The sequence below is a fragment of the Anoplophora glabripennis genome, unplaced genomic scaffold (genome assembly GCF_000390285.2).
Source record: "Anoplophora glabripennis isolate ALB-LARVAE unplaced genomic scaffold, Agla_2.0 scaffold12, whole genome shotgun sequence".
NCBI lineage: Eukaryota > Metazoa > Arthropoda > Insecta > Coleoptera > Cerambycidae > Anoplophora > Anoplophora glabripennis.
This window is the reverse complement of record NW_019416512.1, coordinates 610,091-630,273: the sequence shown is the minus strand read 5'-3', so window position 1 is coordinate 630,273 and position 20,183 is coordinate 610,091. Positions and strand designations below refer to the sequence as shown.

At 30.7% G+C, this 20,183-nt stretch overlaps 2 protein-coding genes and 1 long non-coding RNA gene across 12 annotated transcripts; all 3 read left to right on the top strand.

Moving 5' to 3' along the window:
- The first annotated feature begins 528 nt into the window (after positions 1-528).
- LOC108917991 lies at positions 529-6,196 on the top strand. 8 transcript variants are annotated; one of them, XM_018724836.1, is made up of 13 exons: positions 529-617; positions 848-978; positions 1,118-1,433; positions 1,569-1,700; positions 1,859-1,999; positions 2,064-2,207; positions 2,272-2,415; positions 2,563-2,706; positions 2,847-2,999; positions 4,023-4,279; positions 5,589-5,690; positions 5,826-5,972; positions 6,064-6,196. In XM_018724836.1, the coding sequence occupies exons 2-13, from the start codon at positions 910-912 to the stop codon at positions 6,115-6,117; spliced, it is 1,803 nt and encodes a 600-aa protein (XP_018580352.1). In that variant the 5' UTR covers positions 529-617; positions 848-909; the 3' UTR covers positions 6,118-6,196. The 8 variants fall into 8 exon arrangements, with proteins under 8 accessions (XP_018580352.1, XP_018580367.1, XP_018580360.1 ...); XM_018724851.1 differs by having other exon boundaries at positions 595-617; positions 853-978; XM_018724844.1 differs by having other exon boundaries at positions 614-632.
- A 1,610-nt stretch (positions 6,197-7,806) lies between these two features.
- LOC108903227 lies at positions 7,807-9,549 on the top strand. Its single transcript, XR_001964203.2, has 3 exons — positions 7,807-8,356; positions 8,425-8,526; positions 9,257-9,549. It is a non-coding gene; the product is annotated as an uncharacterized LOC108903227 (long non-coding RNA).
- A 1,617-nt stretch (positions 9,550-11,166) lies between these two features.
- On the top strand, positions 11,167-17,756 carry LOC108917970. Of its 3 annotated transcripts, XM_018724809.1 has the most exons (11): positions 11,167-11,269; positions 11,332-11,658; positions 11,723-12,050; positions 12,225-12,443; positions 12,574-12,729; positions 12,950-13,159; positions 13,309-13,410; positions 13,616-13,854; positions 13,963-14,064; positions 14,113-14,271; positions 16,354-16,571. In XM_018724809.1, exons 2-11 carry the CDS (start codon positions 11,614-11,616, stop codon positions 16,444-16,446), a joined length of 1,653 nt encoding a protein of 550 aa, XP_018580325.1. In that variant the 5' UTR covers positions 11,167-11,269; positions 11,332-11,613; the 3' UTR covers positions 16,447-16,571. The 3 variants fall into 3 exon arrangements, with proteins under 3 accessions (XP_018580325.1, XP_018580333.1, XP_018580320.1); XM_018724817.2 differs by lacking the exon at positions 16,354-16,571 and adding an exon at positions 17,217-17,756 and having other exon boundaries at positions 11,167-11,658; XM_018724804.1 differs by having other exon boundaries at positions 11,167-11,658.
- The last annotated feature ends 2,427 nt before the right edge of the window (positions 17,757-20,183 follow it).

The following is a 20,183-nucleotide window of genomic DNA, read 5'->3' as shown; positions in this document are numbered from 1 at the left end:
TTTTGGTCAACGTTATGTTTTTCGTTGCGCTTAGTTAATTAACTATATACCTAGATTATATGTAGGTACATATTGTCTGCTACCAAAGAACGAGCTAAATATCACCACTAGATATTCCAATGAAAATTGTGGGAGTTGTTCCTATAAAAATTTTCGGTTTCTTTTTCAAGATTTTGCGTTCAACTTAAAAAACTTAAAACTTAAAAAAATAATATTAGTTTTGGTCATGTCTCAGAAGAATAATATGTCATACATTGTGCAAAACAAAATAAGTTTTTAATGGTGCATTTTATGGATATGAGAGAGGAAAAAAATTTGTTACAGAAAAATGTCTGTGGATACCAAATATGCAAAAATTTTTATTCGAGTCAGTGGCGTATAAATATTGGTCTCTGAAATATGACTATTAATTATTAAGTTTTTTAACTTAAATAATTTGTATGAAATGTGAAACTGTCTAGACAATTTTTTATATGAACTAGGCTCTTGCCTTGATGGACGTATAAGTGTGTACGGTCCCTAACAGTCTAGCAATAGCCATAGAGAAAACATATGTTGAATTGTCTTTCTTTTCTTTGTGCCAGTAGTTTTCAGCACGATAAATGATTAAAAACAGTGTATGTATATATAGTGTAGGTTCGGCTTAGTTACTAATGTGAATGTGCTAATAAAATTAAAAATATACAAATGGGAACGATAAAAAAACATTTTGCAATGCATGTGTAACTGTTGCACTTTTGCATTTTTATTAGAAAAATAAAGCGAACAGAAGAATCTATACGTATTATATTGAACAAGCTTACTATTAAAATTTAAGTACCTCCATTATGGGATCATATATTTTTAGATTAGTAGTAGAAGGAAGAAATGGAATTTATTTGGAAATTAAGGATTTTTGATTAACCACAAATGGCAACATTTTTCCCAAAGATATTTAAAATAACTAGGACAATAATTCCAAAAAAAGAAATTCTATTGGTAAGTTTAAAAATCATTTTCTATTAAAATAATAAATATAGGTAGGTATCTAAAAATTATGATTTTTTTGTCATATAAAGTAATTTAATTAATTCTCGAATTAATTATAGATAGGTACTTTAGATGTTTGCAATTTTAGAAAGTCCTTGCTAAAGACAGATTTGGTTCGGCTTTCAAAAATGATAAGAAAAGGATTATATTCGGGCTTACATCTCTTTTGGAAACCCATAACCAAAGTCAAACAAAAAAAACTAGTACAAGAGGTAGACTAGTCGCATTAAGTGCTATCACATTCGCCGGAGGAGTTACTTTGTGCTATGCTAAGTATGATCCAGATTTTAGAAGTGTTCTTACGGAATATGTTCCTTTCATCGATCCCGTTATAGAAACCATATTTTTGGAGAAAGACAAATCAGATACAAGTAACATTATTCAAGCAAATGATTATAATAAAGGTAAGCGCTAACTATAGGATGCAGAGAAAACATTAATAAATTTAAAATTAACCAATTGAAAAGTAAATTTAAAAACCCTAATATATGCAAATCCAGATATCAGCTAGGGCTCTAAAATATACTTCTCTAATCTAGGCTCTAAATGTTATATTCCATCACTTGGCACCATTAAAGAGAGCACTGGACATATTTTATCCACAACTTATAATGGTATAAAAAAGCCCATTAGTAGTTTATTTTCAAGAAGTGAACCAAATGAAGGCAAAAGTAAGGGTTTTATGATTAACATTGATAAAGTACATATATGATTAATAGAACTGTAAAAACTAATTTGAAACTGAACTTCAACTTTTAAGATGTAGCAATTCAATATATTGATACTTTTTTACTTGAACTTCATTTATCTTTTATCAAACGTAAACCAGATTTCAGCAAGGGCCTTAAGAATTATATTCCATCAGTTGGTACAGTTAAAGATGGTACTGGACATATTTTATCCACAAGTTATAATGGTATAAAGAAACTCGGTAGCTTATTTTGTGAAAGTAAACCAAATGAAGGCAAAGGTAATATTTTCATGCCAATTTGTTTTACTTGAACTTCATTGATATTCTAATAAATGCAAACCAGATTCCAGCAAGGGCCTGAAGGATTATATTCCGTCGTTTGGCACTATTAAAGAAGGTACTGGGTATATTTTATTCACAACTTATAATGGTATAAAGAGACCCATTAGTAGCTTATTTTCTGGAAGTGAACCAAATGAAGTCAAAGGTAATATTTTCATGCCAATTTGTTTTACTTGAGCTTCATTTATATTTTAATAAATGCAAACCAGATTCCAGCAAGGGCCTGAAGGATTATATTCTGTCGTTTAGCACCATTAGAGAGGGTACTGTGTATATTTTATTCACAACTTATAATGGCATAAAGAGACCCATTAGTAGCTTATTTTCTGGAAGCGAACCAAATGAAGGCAAAGGTAAAGACTTCATGATTATCATTGAAAAAGTGTATGATTAACAGAGCTGTAAAAATTAACTTGAAAAAGAACTATTCACTTGTGTGATATAATATTTTCATTCCAATTCCTTTTACTTGTACTTTTATATTCAAAAACACAAATCAGATTCCAGCAAGAGCCTGAATGATTATATTCCATCGTTTGGCACCATTAAAGAGGGTACTGGGTATATTTTATTCACAACTTATAATGGTATAAAGAGACCCATTAGTAGTTTATTTTCCGGAAGTGAACCAAATGAAGGCAAAGGTAAGGACTTTCACGAGTAACATTGGTAAAGTATATGATAAATAAAGCTGTAAAAACTAACTTGAAAATAGAACTTTTAAATTGTAAGGTGTAATCATGACATTTTTCTTTACTTGAACTTCATTTATATTCTAATAAAGGCAAACCAGATTCCAGCAAGGGCTTGAAGGATTATATTCCATCGTTTAGCACCATTCAAGAGGGTACTGGGTATATTTTATTTACAGCGTACAATATTATGAAGAAACCCATTACTATTTTATTTTCTGGAAGTGAAGCAAATGCAGGCAAAGGTAAAGGCTTCATGATTAACAGATTAACAATTATTAATAAGTAAATTCTTAATAGAACAGTTGAGTGAGGAAATATCCTCACTCAACGATAGACCTGTAAAAACAAATGGGGAAGCTCGGGAGTAATTTGATATACAAGTAATACTGTGTAATATTTTGGTAATTTCTAAGTTTTTCAACAAATATGTCGCACTTAACGATAAGTGATCTCGCTCCCTCTTTGTAAAAATTTGCTTTTAAAAGAACTTTTAAGTTGTAAGATATACAGGCTGTTCCAAATTCGCTTCTCACTACAGGAATCTCCGAAACGGCAAGACATACAAAGTAGCTTAAATGCGGGCAAAGTTGCATAATCGAAGGACCAACATTATGCCTCTAAAAAATCAAGGCTAACATGATTAGTTTTCGAAATATTTGAAAATAAACGAAATTTTGGAAATACATTTTTATTTAATTTCAGCATTGTTGGAGGTGATATTGAAAAAAGAAGAACAGCCTGTATGTATTTGTATTTAATAATTAAAAAAAAACAAACGCATATAAAATAAAAAGTTTGCAAAAATAAAAAAAATTGTTTAAAAAATCCAGTAAATAATTCTGAACACCCTGTTTAAAATATTATTGTTATATTTTATAAAATTTAGTTCTAACACCATCTATGAAGTATTTATTCTAAGGGTTTATGAAAAACTCTCTCTTGATACACGAGATACAATAACAAAAGAGTATTTAAAAAAATCTTAACTTAATTAAGCAGTAATTAAGACCAAAGTAATATTAAGGTTGCATAGAGAACTGCGAAGGAGACTTCAATTGGAATAAGGAAATCCATGGTGTTTCGTTTAAAAAATACAAATTTGTACGCCACATTTCCTACACATATCGCTAATTTTTAAATGTCATTTATTTTGCTTCCTTAAAAAGTTACACAAGTCTTCAAAAATATATTGTTTTATTTAATTTTTAAGATAACTTGCTAAACTTTAAAAAAACATAATCATTACATTTTGAATTATCTTTTAGAAAGTACGTGCTCCTTAATGACAGTTCTCAATGGTCTTTCAGAACAACTGAAAATAATTGGTAATATATTGAAGAATTCTCGTGAAAATATATCAAAAGACGATAAATGGAAGTTATTGTGTATGTGGCTGCAAAATATTGACAATATTTACTATGCCATGGAAACATTTAATACACCCACTTCTAGTATAATATTGTCACAGTATCCCAAGTATTCAAAAGATTTAAGCAAACTGATCAGTAGTAGTATATCAAAGGTATATGACATAAATTGTACTAGGACTGTGAATTAATTTAGAGGGATGTAAAATAGATGGGGTAACTTATGCTGTATCGCATAGGACACTTCTGTAACTATATTCATGTCAAAACTCATTAGGCTTTACTTTTTATTACGTGTCATTTTACTGAAGTGTAAACAACATATTTTTTCTCAGCTCCGAAGATGTCGAATTATGAACCAACAAAACACTATTTGCAGGAAGTTTTATTTTCCGTTTAATTAAAAAAAAAGCACTGCTCAAAGACATCGAGTGCTGTTGGAAACTTACGTTGGGCATACTCCATTGATAAAACAGTAATAGTATTGGTTTCGACATTTTAGAAGTGGTAATTTCAATACAGTTGATCAATTAAAAAAGTTTGGAGATGAGTAGTTGGAAGCATTACTTGACCAAGATTCATGGCAAACGCAAGATGAAAATGCTGAATCGTTGAGTGTTGATCGCACAACAGTTTACTAACGTTTAAATGCACTCGGTATGATTCAAAAGCAAGGAAATTGGGTGTCATACGAATGAAGCCGGGAGATGTTACGACAATTTTTCACGTGAATAATTGCTTCAAAGGCAAAATAGAAAGGATTTTTTGCATCGTATCATTATTGGTGATGAAAAATGAATACGCTATGATAATCCTAAGTGTAGAAAATTGCCTGGTCCTGCATCAACATCGACGGTACTGCTGAATATTCATGGTTTGAAGTTCATGTTTTGTATTTGGTGGGACCAGCTTGGCATTGAGTACCATGAGCTGCTTCAACCAAATGAAACCATCACTGGTGAATGCTACTCAACCTAATTGATGAGTTTGAGCTGTGCAATGAAAGGAAATCGGCTGCAATTCGAGTCAAAGTTATCCTCGACCACATGTTGCTCATGAAGTCAAAAAATACTTAAATACCCTCAAATGGTATGTTTTACCCCACCCGCTATATTCACCAGATATTGCTCCATCGGATTACTACTTGTTTTGATCCATGGAACACGCCTGGCTAAGTAGCGCTTGCAATCTTGCGAAGATACGAAAAATTGGATCGATTGATGGACAGCATATAGATTAGTAGTTTCTTTCGACGCGGAATCTGTACGCTCCAGAAAGATGGGAAAAAGTAGTGGCTAGTGATGGACAATACTTTAAAAAATAATAATGTACACAATTTTTCACAATAGAGCCTTGAATTTACAAAAATATCCCTCAAAATTAATTCACAGTACTAACATATGTTATCAAAAAGACCTATCAAAGGCTAAATTATAACTTCAACTAATTAAAACTATTTTTTAGGAAGAAGATTATTCCAAGGTCGTCACAGTGTTGGCTTGTGCAACTGTGATTTCTATTCAGTTGCTCCTTATTGCTTATTTCAATGTGCCTTTCACTGGCCAGGTAACATATAACTGTTTAGAATGTAACAAAAATATATATCTAAATATTTTTCAATTTTCATAAATATGTAATTTTCAAAATTTCAGTTCCATACCTGTATTACTTCACTCTTTTATCATTTTTTTCACATTTTAGCTGGAAAATATTGCTTTTTCTGCGTTTAATGCCACCTTACTAAAGGACAATCCAAAATTTCAAGAGCTATTGGAGGTGTCCATGAAAACCATACAAAACTATGTTCCGAATAAGATACAATCAACAGACTGGCTATATTACGTTAATGTAAGAAATTTTTGTACATAATTCTTAAGGCAATGTCACTTTCAACTATAATTTACACGATAGAAAAAAAATTCCATTCTTATCTTTTTAGGTAATGAATATGGCTTATTCGTTTTTTACATTAGCTGCTAGTTACGTCAAGTAATGGAAGTGAATTTGTAAATTAAAGCAAAAATGTTTGAAACAGTATCTATCTATAAGGTATACATTTTTATTTACTCTTTTGTAATATTTGAATATACTTTGACAAAAAAAAATGTGTTAATTTAATTAAATGAGAACCCGGAAGAAAGTGCATTTTTAATAACTATTTAAACATTTAAATCATTTGTGAAATTCCTTGCCTACTCTACTAAAATGCATACAGCTGATATTGTTATTTTACGTAGTTTAAATAACTAGATAGATTTCACAGGGTCTAACGACACTTACAGTGTACGATAATTCATTAAATAAAAAAAGAAATCTAAATAAAAAATTTAGATAAATTTGGAACGAATATACTGAAGATGAATTCTTCGAGACAAAACGTCTGAATCTTGAGGGTCATGAAGGCTTGCAAAAAATGTAATAAAATTTCCAGGGTCGTATTTAAAAAAATTAAGTTGATGGTTCTGGAGAGACAAAACGTTGCATATAAAAATTAATTATGCCATTCGATAGAAGGCAAAAAGTGGCCATGAGAAAGTGTTCTTCTTTTTGCAATATCACCTCGAACAAGGCTGAAATGAAACAAAAAACGGATTTCCAAAATTTCGGTTTTTTCAAATATTTTGAAAACTAATCATGTTAGCCTTGATTTTTTCTTACCGTTTCTGAGATCCCTGTAGTGAGAAACGAATTTGTAACAGCCTGTATATAAGAACGAACATATGGTGTCTGAATAAAATTTGCTACACTAGGGCACGAAGTAATAAAAATGATCTTGAAACATTTTATTCCCTACATCAGTGGAGTACGAAGGAGTATGTGAACTACTCGTTTTCAAAATATTTCTGCACCTCCTAGGGTGCGCAGTATACAGTGATGTTTTTTGTATTTTGTATTTCTCTGCTTTTCTCAGAATGAGATTTTCGGTTAGCCAAAAATTATAACTTTTGACATCCTTTTGGTGCAAGGGCTTATTTAATTAATTTTTCAGTATTTTTTCACAAATGATAAAATACCGAATAAGAAAAAAAATTATTAATTCATCTGCCAATTTCACACAAAAAATGTTTTGTTAATTTCTCTTAAAATTGCTAAATTTTAAGTAAAAAAAAAATTAATATAGAGGCTTGGAATACCAAACTGATTGTTTATCTGCAAAAGGAAAGGAATTGGATGGACTTTTGAAAATATATATTTGTTGTTCATTATAATAACTACCTTTGTCCATAAACGGAATTAAAACAATAACAGTCGTAACTTTTATTTACTTTAGGATTTTGTGATGCAATTACCTTGAAAGCTATTCTAACAAGTTGAAAAAAATTAATTCTTTGTGGAGACATGCAGCAAAGCTGCAAAATGTTGAGGTTATCCTACAAAGAGTTGAACAAGAAAGCTGGGACAAGTATCAAGTTTCAAAAAGCATCATCAACGGGATCATAAAAACTTAAGTGTTTCACACTACCTACAGTTTTAACCGTACCATTTCGCCTGTTTAAGTCAAAATTGTGCAAGCAAAAAACACAACAGACATAAGAAAGTTAAGACAAACATAATGAGAATTTCGAAAAGCAATACCAACCAGATCATAAAAGAATATGTATGAATTATAGTCATTTTGATATTTGAAAAGGTTCTTTTTAATGTGCTGTAACTAATTCTCGTTCCTATAATCGTACTTTTATCAAATACTCTCAATTTTTACTCATAGATTTAATATCTGTTAGGAACTGTTTAAATGAAAAAAAACTAAATAAACAAATGAATGAACAACTATACTTATTTTCTCAATAAATGATAGGTTGTGTTTCATAGCATTATTATTTATGTAGATTCTCTTCAGTTGACGGTGTGATTCTGGGTTCCTGCGTGAGAGACGGGAGAGTCTTATTTCAGCAGTGTAGTGGGTGATACGTGAATACGTTCTTAGCGATTACTTACTAAAATCCTTAGTAATAACAGTACGTTATTAGGGCAGATCTGTCTCTATAAATCAGGTGTTATTATTATTATTGTGTCACTAATGAATGAATAGTAACGAGATAATGAATGGTGAGGCCGAGGGGCACCGTATCCAGGGGCTGAGCCGAGTGATACGAGGATGAATGAAGTGAGTGTGTGTGTGTATGTAGTTTTGATTACAGGTGATCCAGGTGCATGCACAACCTACAGCGGAGATGCTTATTCGAGTGACTACCAGATAGGACAGCGACGGACTAGGCGGGGTGCCCCCAGTGAGTGTAAACCATAATTAGTTACGTATTGAGAACATACAGCAGTACTTGTTTGTTACATATCACAGGTGATTGCCAGGAACTTCGATCACATCTCATCTGCCGATTGGATCACATCTCATCTGCCGATTGTTGCCTCTGACTGCAAGTTTACGTACCACACCCGTAAGGTAATGTAATCATTTCCATTAAGTAAGATCCATTTGAAAACTTACACCTAACATATCTAGCTACATATTTTTAATTGAAATGAAAATTATCTTCTAGACATTATTTTTATAAAGTTCTTATACTTAGGTCATGTCTTGTCTTGTCATGTTCATCGGAATAATTTATTATTTTTAACTTAACCCTCTTAATTTCACAAAACGTAGCCCCATACATAAATGTAGTTAAAGCCCATAATAAAAAAGGTTTTATTTTGTGGTTAAAGTATAAAATAATTATTATAACTTAACTTCAAGTACCTTTGTACGGCGAGACACAAAATGGGAGGTAGGGTAAAACCACAAAAAAATCATCTACTAACAGTAACAGTACTAACCTAAAAACTAGAAGTCAAGTCAATAATTATCGCAATTTGTTTTTATAGTAGTAAATAAAAAGTTTCGAAAATAATTTAAATATGGTAATAGTATGTGCAGTGAATGACGGTAAACAGATTTAAATGAAAAACAGTACGTTTGTGATCTGAATTTTCGATCTAATGATGTCCAGCAGTTCTATATTATAACTTGACCGACTAGTGGGTTAATATTATGGCAAAAGGTCGAATAATTCGGAAGTTGGAAGCAGCTTCTTTGATTCTCAATAATTTAGAGAAATTCTTAAATAGAAAGAATTCATAAGTGAAAATATTGTATAACTGAATGATGCATTGTTTCTTTATGTACCTTGCAGCAGCAACAACAACAAGATCCTCCGGTACACCAGCAACAACAGGTGCAGCAGCTACAAGAGCAGCAGTTATAACAACAACAGGAATAGCAAGTAAATCAAGAGCAATTACGTTACTATGAAATTATACTAGAAAGTGAGCATCCCGTATAATCTAATAAAAGAAAAGTTCTGTTGGCCTGTGATGAGGTCTCGACAAAGCAATAACGAATATGTTCAGAGCATAATATTGACAATAGCAACAAAGTATACTTTATTTATTTCTACATATTCTTGTAATTTATATTACATGCATAAATAATTAAATTCGTATCTTTCAGATAAGTCTTGCTAGTGTTATAGTTATTATCATTACTGAATAATTGAATAAATCATTTCCAATTAGTTGCTGTTTCTTTCCCGTTAGTAAAAAACTGATTGAAATTCAGATATCGAATACAATTTAAAGAGGATATGTTTGTGTAGTAATTGATATTAATAATACAAGAATTACTTTTTTTTTAAACGGAACTTCCTGTATAAAATGTGACTATTTTTTACTTAGATTAAACTAAAATCGTTAACAAAGTAATTATCAAAAACATAAAACTTATTTACTTATAGGTTAATATTAACAAGATCACGTCATAAATTCCTTGAAAACTAGTTGTTTATTTCTACTAACACCAAATTCTCATAAAGCTAATATTTTTGATTATCTATTTAGTTTAATTACAATCCGGAATGACATATTTTCATTATTTATATAATTCAAAGTAGCTTACATTATTTAATTTAAAAATTTTAACCACAAAAATAACATCATTGATTTATAATTCAAAATGCCGCTTTTTTATCTCCTCTCTCTAAACGGTACATATGGGACACTAGCGCCCTCTTATTTTGGTAGAATTTTTGATTACATGAGCTGTATTTGTTTTACCACTTGGTTAGTTCAGTTTAGTCAAATTGACCAAATTAGAAGTGACCGTGATTTGAACTAACTTTTCGTTAAACAAAACGCACATCTACTCCATTTTAAATGTTGACTTTTGACTTCTGTTCAATTTCAGTTTAATTAGGTTGTTGTTGTCAATTATACTGTTCCCAACATACTTAAAATCAACATATTTTCATCAGATGAATCCATATCCATTATCAACGCCTTATTTGTATTATTTAGATTTATGATTATTATTTGTTGGTTATGTCTTGTTCGGTTATCTTGTTCGCTTACTACCACGATATTAGGCTAGGTTAGATCGGAAAGGGGGGAACTGATTTTGGTCATATTTTGGTTTGTTCACTTGTTTAAAAAAAAAACTAACTTGGTCAGAACTCTACTGAAAGTGAATTAACCAAAATGACGCAAATGTAAAACAAATACAGCTATGAGCTGGTGGTTAGTAAGTGAACAAGATAACCGAAAAAACATAACCAACAAATAAAAATCATAAATCTAAATAATAAAAATAAGGCGTTGATAATGGATATGGATTCATCTGGAGAAGGTATGTTGATTTTAAGTGTGTTGGGCTCAGTATGATTGACAACAACGACCTAATTAAACTGAAATTGAACAGACGTCAGAAGTCAATATTTAAAATGGAGTAGATGTGTGTTTTGCTTAACCTAAAGTTAGTTCAAATCACGGTCACTTCTAGCTTGGTCAATTTGACCAAATTGAACTAACCTAGTGGTAAAACAAATACAACTATGGAGTTCAGCTCCTTGTGTAGTTTCCCTCAGGGCCTTTCGATTTGGCAAAAATAGTAGCTATCAGTTGCTAATAGCAACTTAGAGTTACTCTGAACTGATATTAGTTGCTAATAGGTACTATTTTTGCCAAAACGAAAGCCCCCCAGGTCACAAATGTAAAGTTTAGGTACTTTACATTACAACGGTTTGATACCAACATTACCAACCGAGGATGGTGTAAAATAAAAAGTCGGGGAAGTACATGTTGTTGTGGATAAAAAATGAACAAATATCATTTCTTGTCATTAGTGCGTTTTACACAGAGATAATAGAGATAAGGTTTTATAATTTATACCACAGTTAACCGTATTTTACACACAATAAAATGCTTTACATTTAAGAAAAAACGAGATAATAAAATAAGGATAAACACACTCGCCTGAATCCTCTACAGAACAGAATACAGTCGTAAACATCTACATGGTATAAATTTTTTGGAATACACAAAAAGAGAGGAGATAGAGAAATCCGTGCATACTTAGGTTTAATATTGACGAAAAGCTTGCTTGGAAATTTAAAGTCTATTATTTCGAAGATATGTGGATGCATCTTTGGTCTGAACTCCAAAGGAATTAAAATATCGAAGTTTATTCGAACAGGTTTGCAGTTATATACTTTTAAATATGTTGCCGATAATTACAAGAATTTTAAATAGAGGAGTTGCATATGTAAGTTTATCAATCATTGAAATAAATTAGGAATTAAATAGAAAAAAATAATTTATCATTTTAGAAGACACAACACACCAAAAATAGGTTTTATTGCTCTGTTAATAAAAATAATCGCAACCCAAATTCATCTGCGGCCAAGCCATTAAATGAGGTTAATAAAGATAAACACCATAGAAAATATATTTCTTTCACTAACAATTCAGGAAAAACTATAACAGGGGATGCAGAAACTATTTCGTTTGTTGCTTATGATAGTAAAACAGACACTCATGGAGGAAGCGCAATAACTCGTTTGTTTGTTACTTATGATAGTAAAACAGACACGTTTTATGCAAATATATCAAAACCAGATGGCATTGAACAAATTATTGAGTCAACGAAAGGGAAAGGTACTTAAGTCTTACAAAGCAACACGAACATCATATATGTAAATTTGTGATATAATTGAGATAATTTCATAACTGACGATCAGAATCATAAACCAGAATATTGAATACTTCTTTTATTTATTAAACTCGGTGTTCTAATAAATATTGTGAAATATATATATTTTTAACTTTTAGTATACTCTGTTAACTGTAATACAGATGTCAATAAGAATGATAAAGATTGTATTCCTTTCCCTGGCAATACAGAACAAGAAACCATTAAAGAGGGCACAGGAATTATTTCGTTGATTCCTTGCAGTGATACAAAAGGTCCCACTAATCGTTTATTTTATGGAAATACATCACAACCAGAGAAAGTTATGAAGCAGATTCCTAAACCAAAAGAGAAGAAAGGTATGTGCTTAAACATATAAGTTTATTAATAAAGTTGTTAATGATAAATGCTAGAAATATTTAAATTTCTGGTCATTTATTGTTACTTCTAGTTACATTACAAATCATAGCAATTTTTTGGAACTTGTAGTGTATTCTGCCAACTGCAGTATATATTTCAATAAAGGTGATAAAAATCCCATTAAAAAGGATACAGGAATGATTACCCATTTATTTTATGGAAACATATTACAACCAGACATAGTTGCGAATCAGTTTCCTAAAACAAAAAAGCAAAAGAAGAGAGGTAAGTGCTCAAAGGTGTCAGGAGCATATTATTTAAAATGTAGAATATGTACCTATAGTTATTTTGATTTTACCTGTTTTCCTTCCCTGTGAATTAGATTAAACAAGATAGCCTCAGATAATGTCTATTATAACACGTATAATAGTTTACTATTATGGAATAAATATCAGAAATCACTTACTACTTCTATAAGTATAACAATTTTTTTTTGAATTTGTAGTTTATGTACGCTTAGGTTTCGGCAAGCCTCTTAAGGATTATATTCCTTCCGTTGATACATTGCGAACAAGTTTTAAAAATGGCGTAAGAATTAATTTGTCGAATATTATAAGCAGTATTAAAAAGCCTATACCATTTTTATTTATTTTTGGAAATAAACTAAAACTTGGCAGAAAAATGGAAAATGATAATAATGAAAAGGAATACAAAGGTTAGTGTTGAATATAATATGTACCTAAATTTTCATAAATTTGACTGAAATTATTTCTTCTGTATGTATAAATGTCGACATTTAAGAAAACATAAAAATTACGGTAGTTATAAGATTATCAAAATAATGCATTAAAAACCCTGTTGTAGAAAGTGATAAAGAAAATACTTCATTTGATCTCAAGAGCAATGTAAACAATGCCCACTCATTTAAGAGTACAGAAGAAATCCCTGAACAAATGGAATATCCAGGTAAGTGTACCCAAAGAGAAGTGTTACTAAAAAATTAACCTTTGCATGGTACATTAAAAAAGATCTAAAAATTAATGTAACGAGCTTCTGTTATAGTTATCATGCTTTCTTAGTTCCAATTAGTTCTTTTTTGTACTTCATTTTATCAACGAATTGAAGAACATGTTGTTTAGTATAAGTATAAAATATTTTAATTATGTTTCAGGAAGCAGCTGCTCTGAATATGTTACTGATCTAATACAAAATATTGGAAGCCTTTTACAACAGATCAGGGAAAACATTTCAAATGAAGAAAAACATAAATTCTTACTTATGTGGCAGGATGAAATAAATAATATTTATTTGATGATAAAAGATTTAAATACTGCCACGTCTATCATAATATTGTCCAAGTACTCTAAGTATTCAGAAGATTTAAACCATCTAATCACAAGTATATCAGAGGTACGATAGAAATCGAATATCGGACGTACCAAATTATTTTTTTAAAATTAAATTGGAGATCATTTTTGGCCTCCAAATAATCATAGAATAACTGAAAATTACTTTTAGGATGAAGATTACGGAAAACTCTTGCCTGTACTTGCGTACATAACTGTTGTTTCTGTTCAATTGCTTCTGCTTTCCTATTTTAATGTCCCTTTCGCTGATCAGGTAAATTTTAGAACAATTTTTGATGTGAAAATAAATAATATCTTTTAGATGGTAAACATTGCTATTTCTTTCTTTCATAAAATACACTTGCTAAAAGACAACCCTAATGTCCACGAAATAATTGATGTTATTATGAAGAAAATTGATCAATATCTTCCTGTAAGTTTAGATACATTGCAACCAGCGGAATGTACATGGTACTTTAAAGTGAGTAGAAAAAATATTAAGTTAAAAATTAAACATCACTCCTTTTCTTTCTTTATAAAATCAGTATAATTAGCATTATACAGGGTGTTTGTAAATAAGTTCGAAATATTTTACGGGGTGGTTACCAAAGATATTTTGTGAAAAAAAAGTTCCTATAAAAAAATAATAATAAAGGTCCGTAGGACTAAATATGCTTCGTTTCCGAGATACAGAGTGTGTAATATTTAATATTTATTTATTTTTATTAATTATTTCAAAGTTTTGAACATCCTGAATCTCAAAATCGAAGAATTTTTTACCCACATTCATATCAACTTTTTATTTTCAATGTTGAATTTTTACTTTGACTGCGCTTTATTAAAAGAGACCCGTAAATAAAAGATTAACCTACAATAAATGTTTTTTTTTTCGTAAAAACGGTGCATCCTGCGAAAAAAGTTGAAGAGACCAATTTCATTCAGAATTGATGGCGGATTTTTAAAAAATATCAAAACAGGAAAAGGTCTGGCGTACCATTTATTTTTGTTAAAAAAAGTTGTGGCATTCTCGCACGCATGCCACTGGTGCAAGTAGAAATATTCGGATAAGCTCAAAAAATGTCCATTTATCCCTCAAAAGCGTGTTTCAAATTTCGAGTCAATATCTTCAAAATTCTTTGAAATAATTAATAAAAATAAATAAAAATTTCAAATTTAAACTCTATCTTGGAAATGAAGCATATTTCGACCTACGTTTATATAAACTTTTTTTCCACAAAATAACTTGGGCAACCACCCCCTAAAATATTTCGCACTTATTTACAAACACCCTGTAGAGGTTTTACTTTTTTGCTACATCCGGGTTTTCTTCGTTTCTAATTATCCGATCAGATGGAATATAAAAAATTAATTAATGGTAAATTGGAGTAGCAAACATGTAAGCATATATCTATAGACTGTCTTTTATATGATGGCACTGTCCGTTTGCTACTAGTATTTTTGTCACAAACAAAACCTCTATTGATTAGCCTATACAGGGTGTTTCAAAAAGACCTCCCGTAAATACAGGGGGTGATAGTACCACAAAAAATAAGAATTTTTTGTCATATGAACTATGTCTATCTCCTCTTGTTTTGGAAATACAGAGCGATAAAGTAAAATTTTTTAAATAGAATTTTTACGAAAATTTCCAAACGGTGCGAAATATTTTTATGAAATACATTCCTATTACATTTTAAGTTCTAATTTTTTTAAGGTTAGGTTTTTTACCATTTGGGCTCCAATTTATAATGTACAATTTTATTTTATAAAAATAATGTACTCTTGCTAGAACTTCTTAATGTGGACGGTTTTCGAGAAAAAAGGCTTTTAATTGAACTCTTACAATTTTACGGTATATAAAATAAGTGACTTTTCTCAAAGTAGGCTGATGTCAAAACTTATTGATGGATGTCTCATAAACAACACATACATTCTTAGTAATATTTTAAACTAATTAACCTTATATCGAAATGTTAGTGATTGTTAGTGACTGTAGTTAGTAATGGCTAATTATAGTCACTAAAATTTTGATATAAAGTTTTAATTAAAGTTTAAAATATTACTAAGAATATACGTGTTGTTTATGAGACATCCATCAATAAGTTTTGTCATAAGCCTACTTTGACAAAAGTCATTTGTTTTATACATAGGAATATTGTAAAAGTTCAATTAAAAGCCTTTTTTCTTGAAAACCGTCCACATTAGGACGCTCTATTTTTAGAAAATAAAATTGTATATTAGAAATTGGTGTCCGAATGGTAAAAACCTAACCTTAAAAAAATTAGAACTTAAAGTATAATAGGAATGTAGCATAACTAGCGCCCTTCATGGAATATCCAAAAAATAATTTGACCAGCGTATTTGGAGTCCTTAATAACCCTGGAATTTAATTTTATCGCTCCGTATCCCCAAAAAAAGGAGATAACAGTTATACAGTTCATATAGAAAAAATTCTTATTTTTTGTCGTACCCTGTATTTACGGGAGGTCCTTCTGAAACACCCTGTATATCATAGTTTGAAATCTGTAATACAAGAAAGAATTTATTTTAATACATTTTTTAGATGACATTTAAAGTTTATACAATTTTTAAATTAGTTACCAAAAGTTGGGACGAATCAAAAATGGAATTTCCTGATGATAAACATATTGAATAATGAGTAATGCTTATCTTATATTTGAACTGGAATTAATATGACAGCTTTGTTGACATGTATTTTTTTTATTATTATTATCTATTAAGCTGTAACCTTTATTATATATGTATATATTTATAATGGCAATTTAATATATATGTATGTATTAACTATCCCTTTTATTTATTTCAGTTGAATTAGCTATTTTTTAAAATCTACTGCAACACACGCTGACATAATTTATTGTTTATAGCACAATATATGTTTATGGTTATCACAAAGTATTTATGATTGTTCTCATTTTACTTCCTTTTAAATTCCACTTACATATATTTGTAAGTAACTTTAATTTAAAAAAATAGCACTTTACGATGAGATATCAAAGGGTGTTTAGTTCACGAATAACCACGAGGTCTAGCTTATATTTTTGCATTTATTCTGAATAAATATTAAAAGTGCTATTTGCATATTCCTCTACACGCTAATGATTTACAAACAACTAGCTCTAGTAACGATTAGATAGTGCTGGTTCTGTTATACAGGGTGTTTGGTACGTAGATAGAAAGCTTTAAAGGGGTTATAGCTGATATCATTTGGAATATTCAGGATGTACCTTTAAGTGGGGGGTTAGTTTTTTAGGGGTAATGGTACGTGTTTCCCTGAATACAAATCTGAATTTTTTTTTTTAATCAAATAAATAGTCAAGTTATAATTAGTTTTTTAAAATGCACTTTAATTCTTGTGTACACTGCCACTGTAATATTCATGTATTACAAATATATGAATTGTAGGCAACCTACAGTACATGTAAAGGGAGATAGTGCGGATCAACAGTGACGAAGCGAAGGGGGTCAGTTGTTGTTCCGCATTTGGAAACAACATCTAACTGTGAATTTGAATGCTTTTCAACGCTGGAATCCATCAACAGGTTGCTTTGGCTATCCTGTAGACAGGTCTGTTGTCTAATTAGCGACCATTATTCAGAAGGAAGCGACGACGATATTAAGTGTCTGTAATAACAGAGACCCGCAAAGACTACTTATTTTTGTGTATTTCATGTATCATTATTGATTATTGCTCAAGTTTTTTGCTAGGTTACTTGTTAAGTATTGTTTGTGTGGCCAACACCCACTCAACAAAAGTAACTCGCTCTGAGTGGTGTGGAATTGTGCATGCGTTGCGATTAGAGTGTGCCGTTATTTGAGGTTACACTATATTATCCAGCGGCGGGGTATGAAAATTACTAAAAGAAATGTTAAAAAAATTTAGTTTTCACGACAGAATTTGAAATAATTAACTATTGATATGTTTTTAAAGGTCAAAGAAAGCTGTGTACAAATATAACCCCCACTAAAAAAGTGTTACCGTTTTCGAGATATTCATAGTTTTTCTACATTTTTGTCTATTTCTGATTTTAGTATGAAAATTTTTTTAAATAAATAATTCTGTAATGTAATTCTTAGTGTAACTATCACGTTTTAAAAATTGTGGTTGTTTTGAAATAAAATTTGAAAACTGATTTGATTTGTTGTTTTATGATTATTATCAGTGATAGGTGGTCATGAAAATTAATTTGTGGTAAAGTAATTTACTGTAAATTACATAAAGGTTCGATTTTCAAATGCAGAATCTGCAAATATAATGCTGCTGTTGCTCGTAGACTGTTTCGCAAACATTTTTCCCAAAGAAGACTTCCAAATGGGAGGTGGTAGGTATTAATACTTATAGAAGAATAAGTGAACATGGATTGTAGATCAGAAGTCAGAATTAGAAATATTGTATATGGTTATGATGTCGATGAGAAAATGTTGGAAGTCTTCGAACGTGATCTCACGAGCATCAGGACAGCAGCGCAACAACTCCACATTTCCATGTAGAAAGTCTGGTATTTGTTAAGAATACAAGGGAAACATCCTTTTCATTGTACTCCTGTTCAAGGAATTGAAGAAGTTGACCCAATACGGCAAATAATTTTCTGTATTTTTGTGTTAAATACTGATATGGAAGACAGACTATTTCACAAATGTATTTTACGGACTGATGAGTCATGTTAAAGTCATTTTCATAATTTGCGTTGTTGCACTGAAGAAAATCCCTGATGGAAATTTTTTCAACATTTTAGACGGGTGTTATAGAAAGAACACTTATACGCTCTTATCTACCCGAAAATTTAAATGGTGATAATTATTTAGAATTTCTCCAAAATCACTTACATGAAATTTTAGATCATGTTCCACTTAATATTCGAAATGGGTTGATTTTGCAAAATGATGGATGCCCAGCCCATTGCCTTAGTACAGTTAAGGGCACCGTTTTTTTGCATAATTTTTAGTGAATTTATATCTGTGTTTTGACGTGGGTTTTAGAAAATCTAAGCCAGTTAGAAACAACATTTCTTCAGTGTGCCAGTTATAGAAGTTTTCTCCAGGGTATAAGCATTTTTTACTTCTTATGTTTATCATCACTTTTTCTGAACTTTACACGATTGTTAAATATACAGAAAATCGCGTACGGTATTATAAACATAATCACACCCCGCATAATGATTTTATGAAACTATCAACACATGAATTAATTATAATTATTGAGTATTTTTACAAAATTTCTCTAATCAGATATAAATTTTATATAAAACTAGCGGCCCGTCCCGGCTTCACACGGGTGGACATTTATTTTAAACATTTTGGGATATAAAAAATATAGCCTATGTTACTCAGGGATAATGTAGCATTCTAATGGTGAAAGAATTATCGAAATCCGTCCAATAGTTTTTGAGTTTATTCGTAACAAACTTACATACAAAAATACAAATCTTTCCTCTTTATAACATTAGTATACACGGTCGGAAAGTCCTCATGGTTCATCGGCCTTTACGTGAGAGCGATAAAGTAAGTCATAGAAATCCGTGCGATAGAGAGAGATGGCTATAATGAAGGCGTCTAATAGTCACCCCCATTTCGCTCTTCCACAAATAAGAAGTGGATCTTATTTGTGGAAGGGCGAAATGGGCGATGACTATTAGACGCCTTCATTGTATCCATCTTTCTCTATCGCACGGATTTCTATGACTTTCTTTATCGCTCTCACGTAAACGGCCGATGAACCCTGGGGATTTTCCGACCCTGTAGTTCAAGGTTAGGTTGTAATGTTTTATTGTAACGTGTGATGTTAATAGTTTAAATAACTAGGTGAATTTCACAGAGTCTAACGAAATTTAGAGTATATGATAATTCAAGAAAGATAGAAATCTTTAAAAAAATATAAATTTGGAACAAATACATTGACGATGAATTTTTAGAGACAAAACGTCTGAATCTGGTTCGGGCTGAGGCAGTACATTATTGGGGTGATGAAGGCTTGCAAAAAGTGTAATAAAATTTTCCATGGTCATATTTTAAAAAAATGAAGTATGGCAAAAAGTTGCCATGAGGAAGTATTCTTCTTTTTTCAATATCACCTCAAACAAGGCTAAAATTACACAAAAACGGATTTCCAAAATTTCGGTTTTTTTTCAAAATTTCAAAACTGATTACGCAACTTTGTCCCCAATCCCCCATTTAAGCTACTTCGTATCTCTTACCGTGTCCGAGATTCCTGTAGTGAGAAGCGAATTAGTAACAGCCTTTATGTATAGTAAATTACTACTAAAAGATTAAAAATAGTATCGATATAAAGTGATTTAATTCAAAGCTTCAGTACGTTTAGAAACTTTTATTATTTCATTTCCTCCAAAATTAAAGTAACAGTTTAACACGCAT

Excerpts from the sequence above, each read along its gene's own strand:
- LOC108917970 (XM_018724809.1), top strand. The coding sequence starts at position 11,614 with ATGTTGCCGATAATTACAAGAATTTTAAATAGAGGAGTTGCATAT. Across the intron at positions 12,051-12,224 it reads TGAGTCAACGAAAGGGAAAG|TATACTCTGTTAACTGTAAT; the intron begins GTACTTAAGTCT and ends TTTAACTTTTAG. Across the intron at positions 14,065-14,112 it reads ATGTCCCTTTCGCTGATCAG|ATGGTAAACATTGCTATTTC; the intron begins GTAAATTTTAGA and ends AATATCTTTTAG.
- LOC108917991 (XM_018724836.1), top strand. The coding sequence starts at position 910 with ATGGCAACATTTTTCCCAAAGATATTTAAAATAACTAGGACAATAATT. Across the intron at positions 2,000-2,063 it reads TAAACCAAATGAAGGCAAAG|ATTCCAGCAAGGGCCTGAAG; the intron begins GTAATATTTTCA and ends AATGCAAACCAG. Across the intron at positions 5,691-5,825 it reads ATGTGCCTTTCACTGGCCAG|CTGGAAAATATTGCTTTTTC; the intron begins GTAACATATAAC and ends TTCACATTTTAG.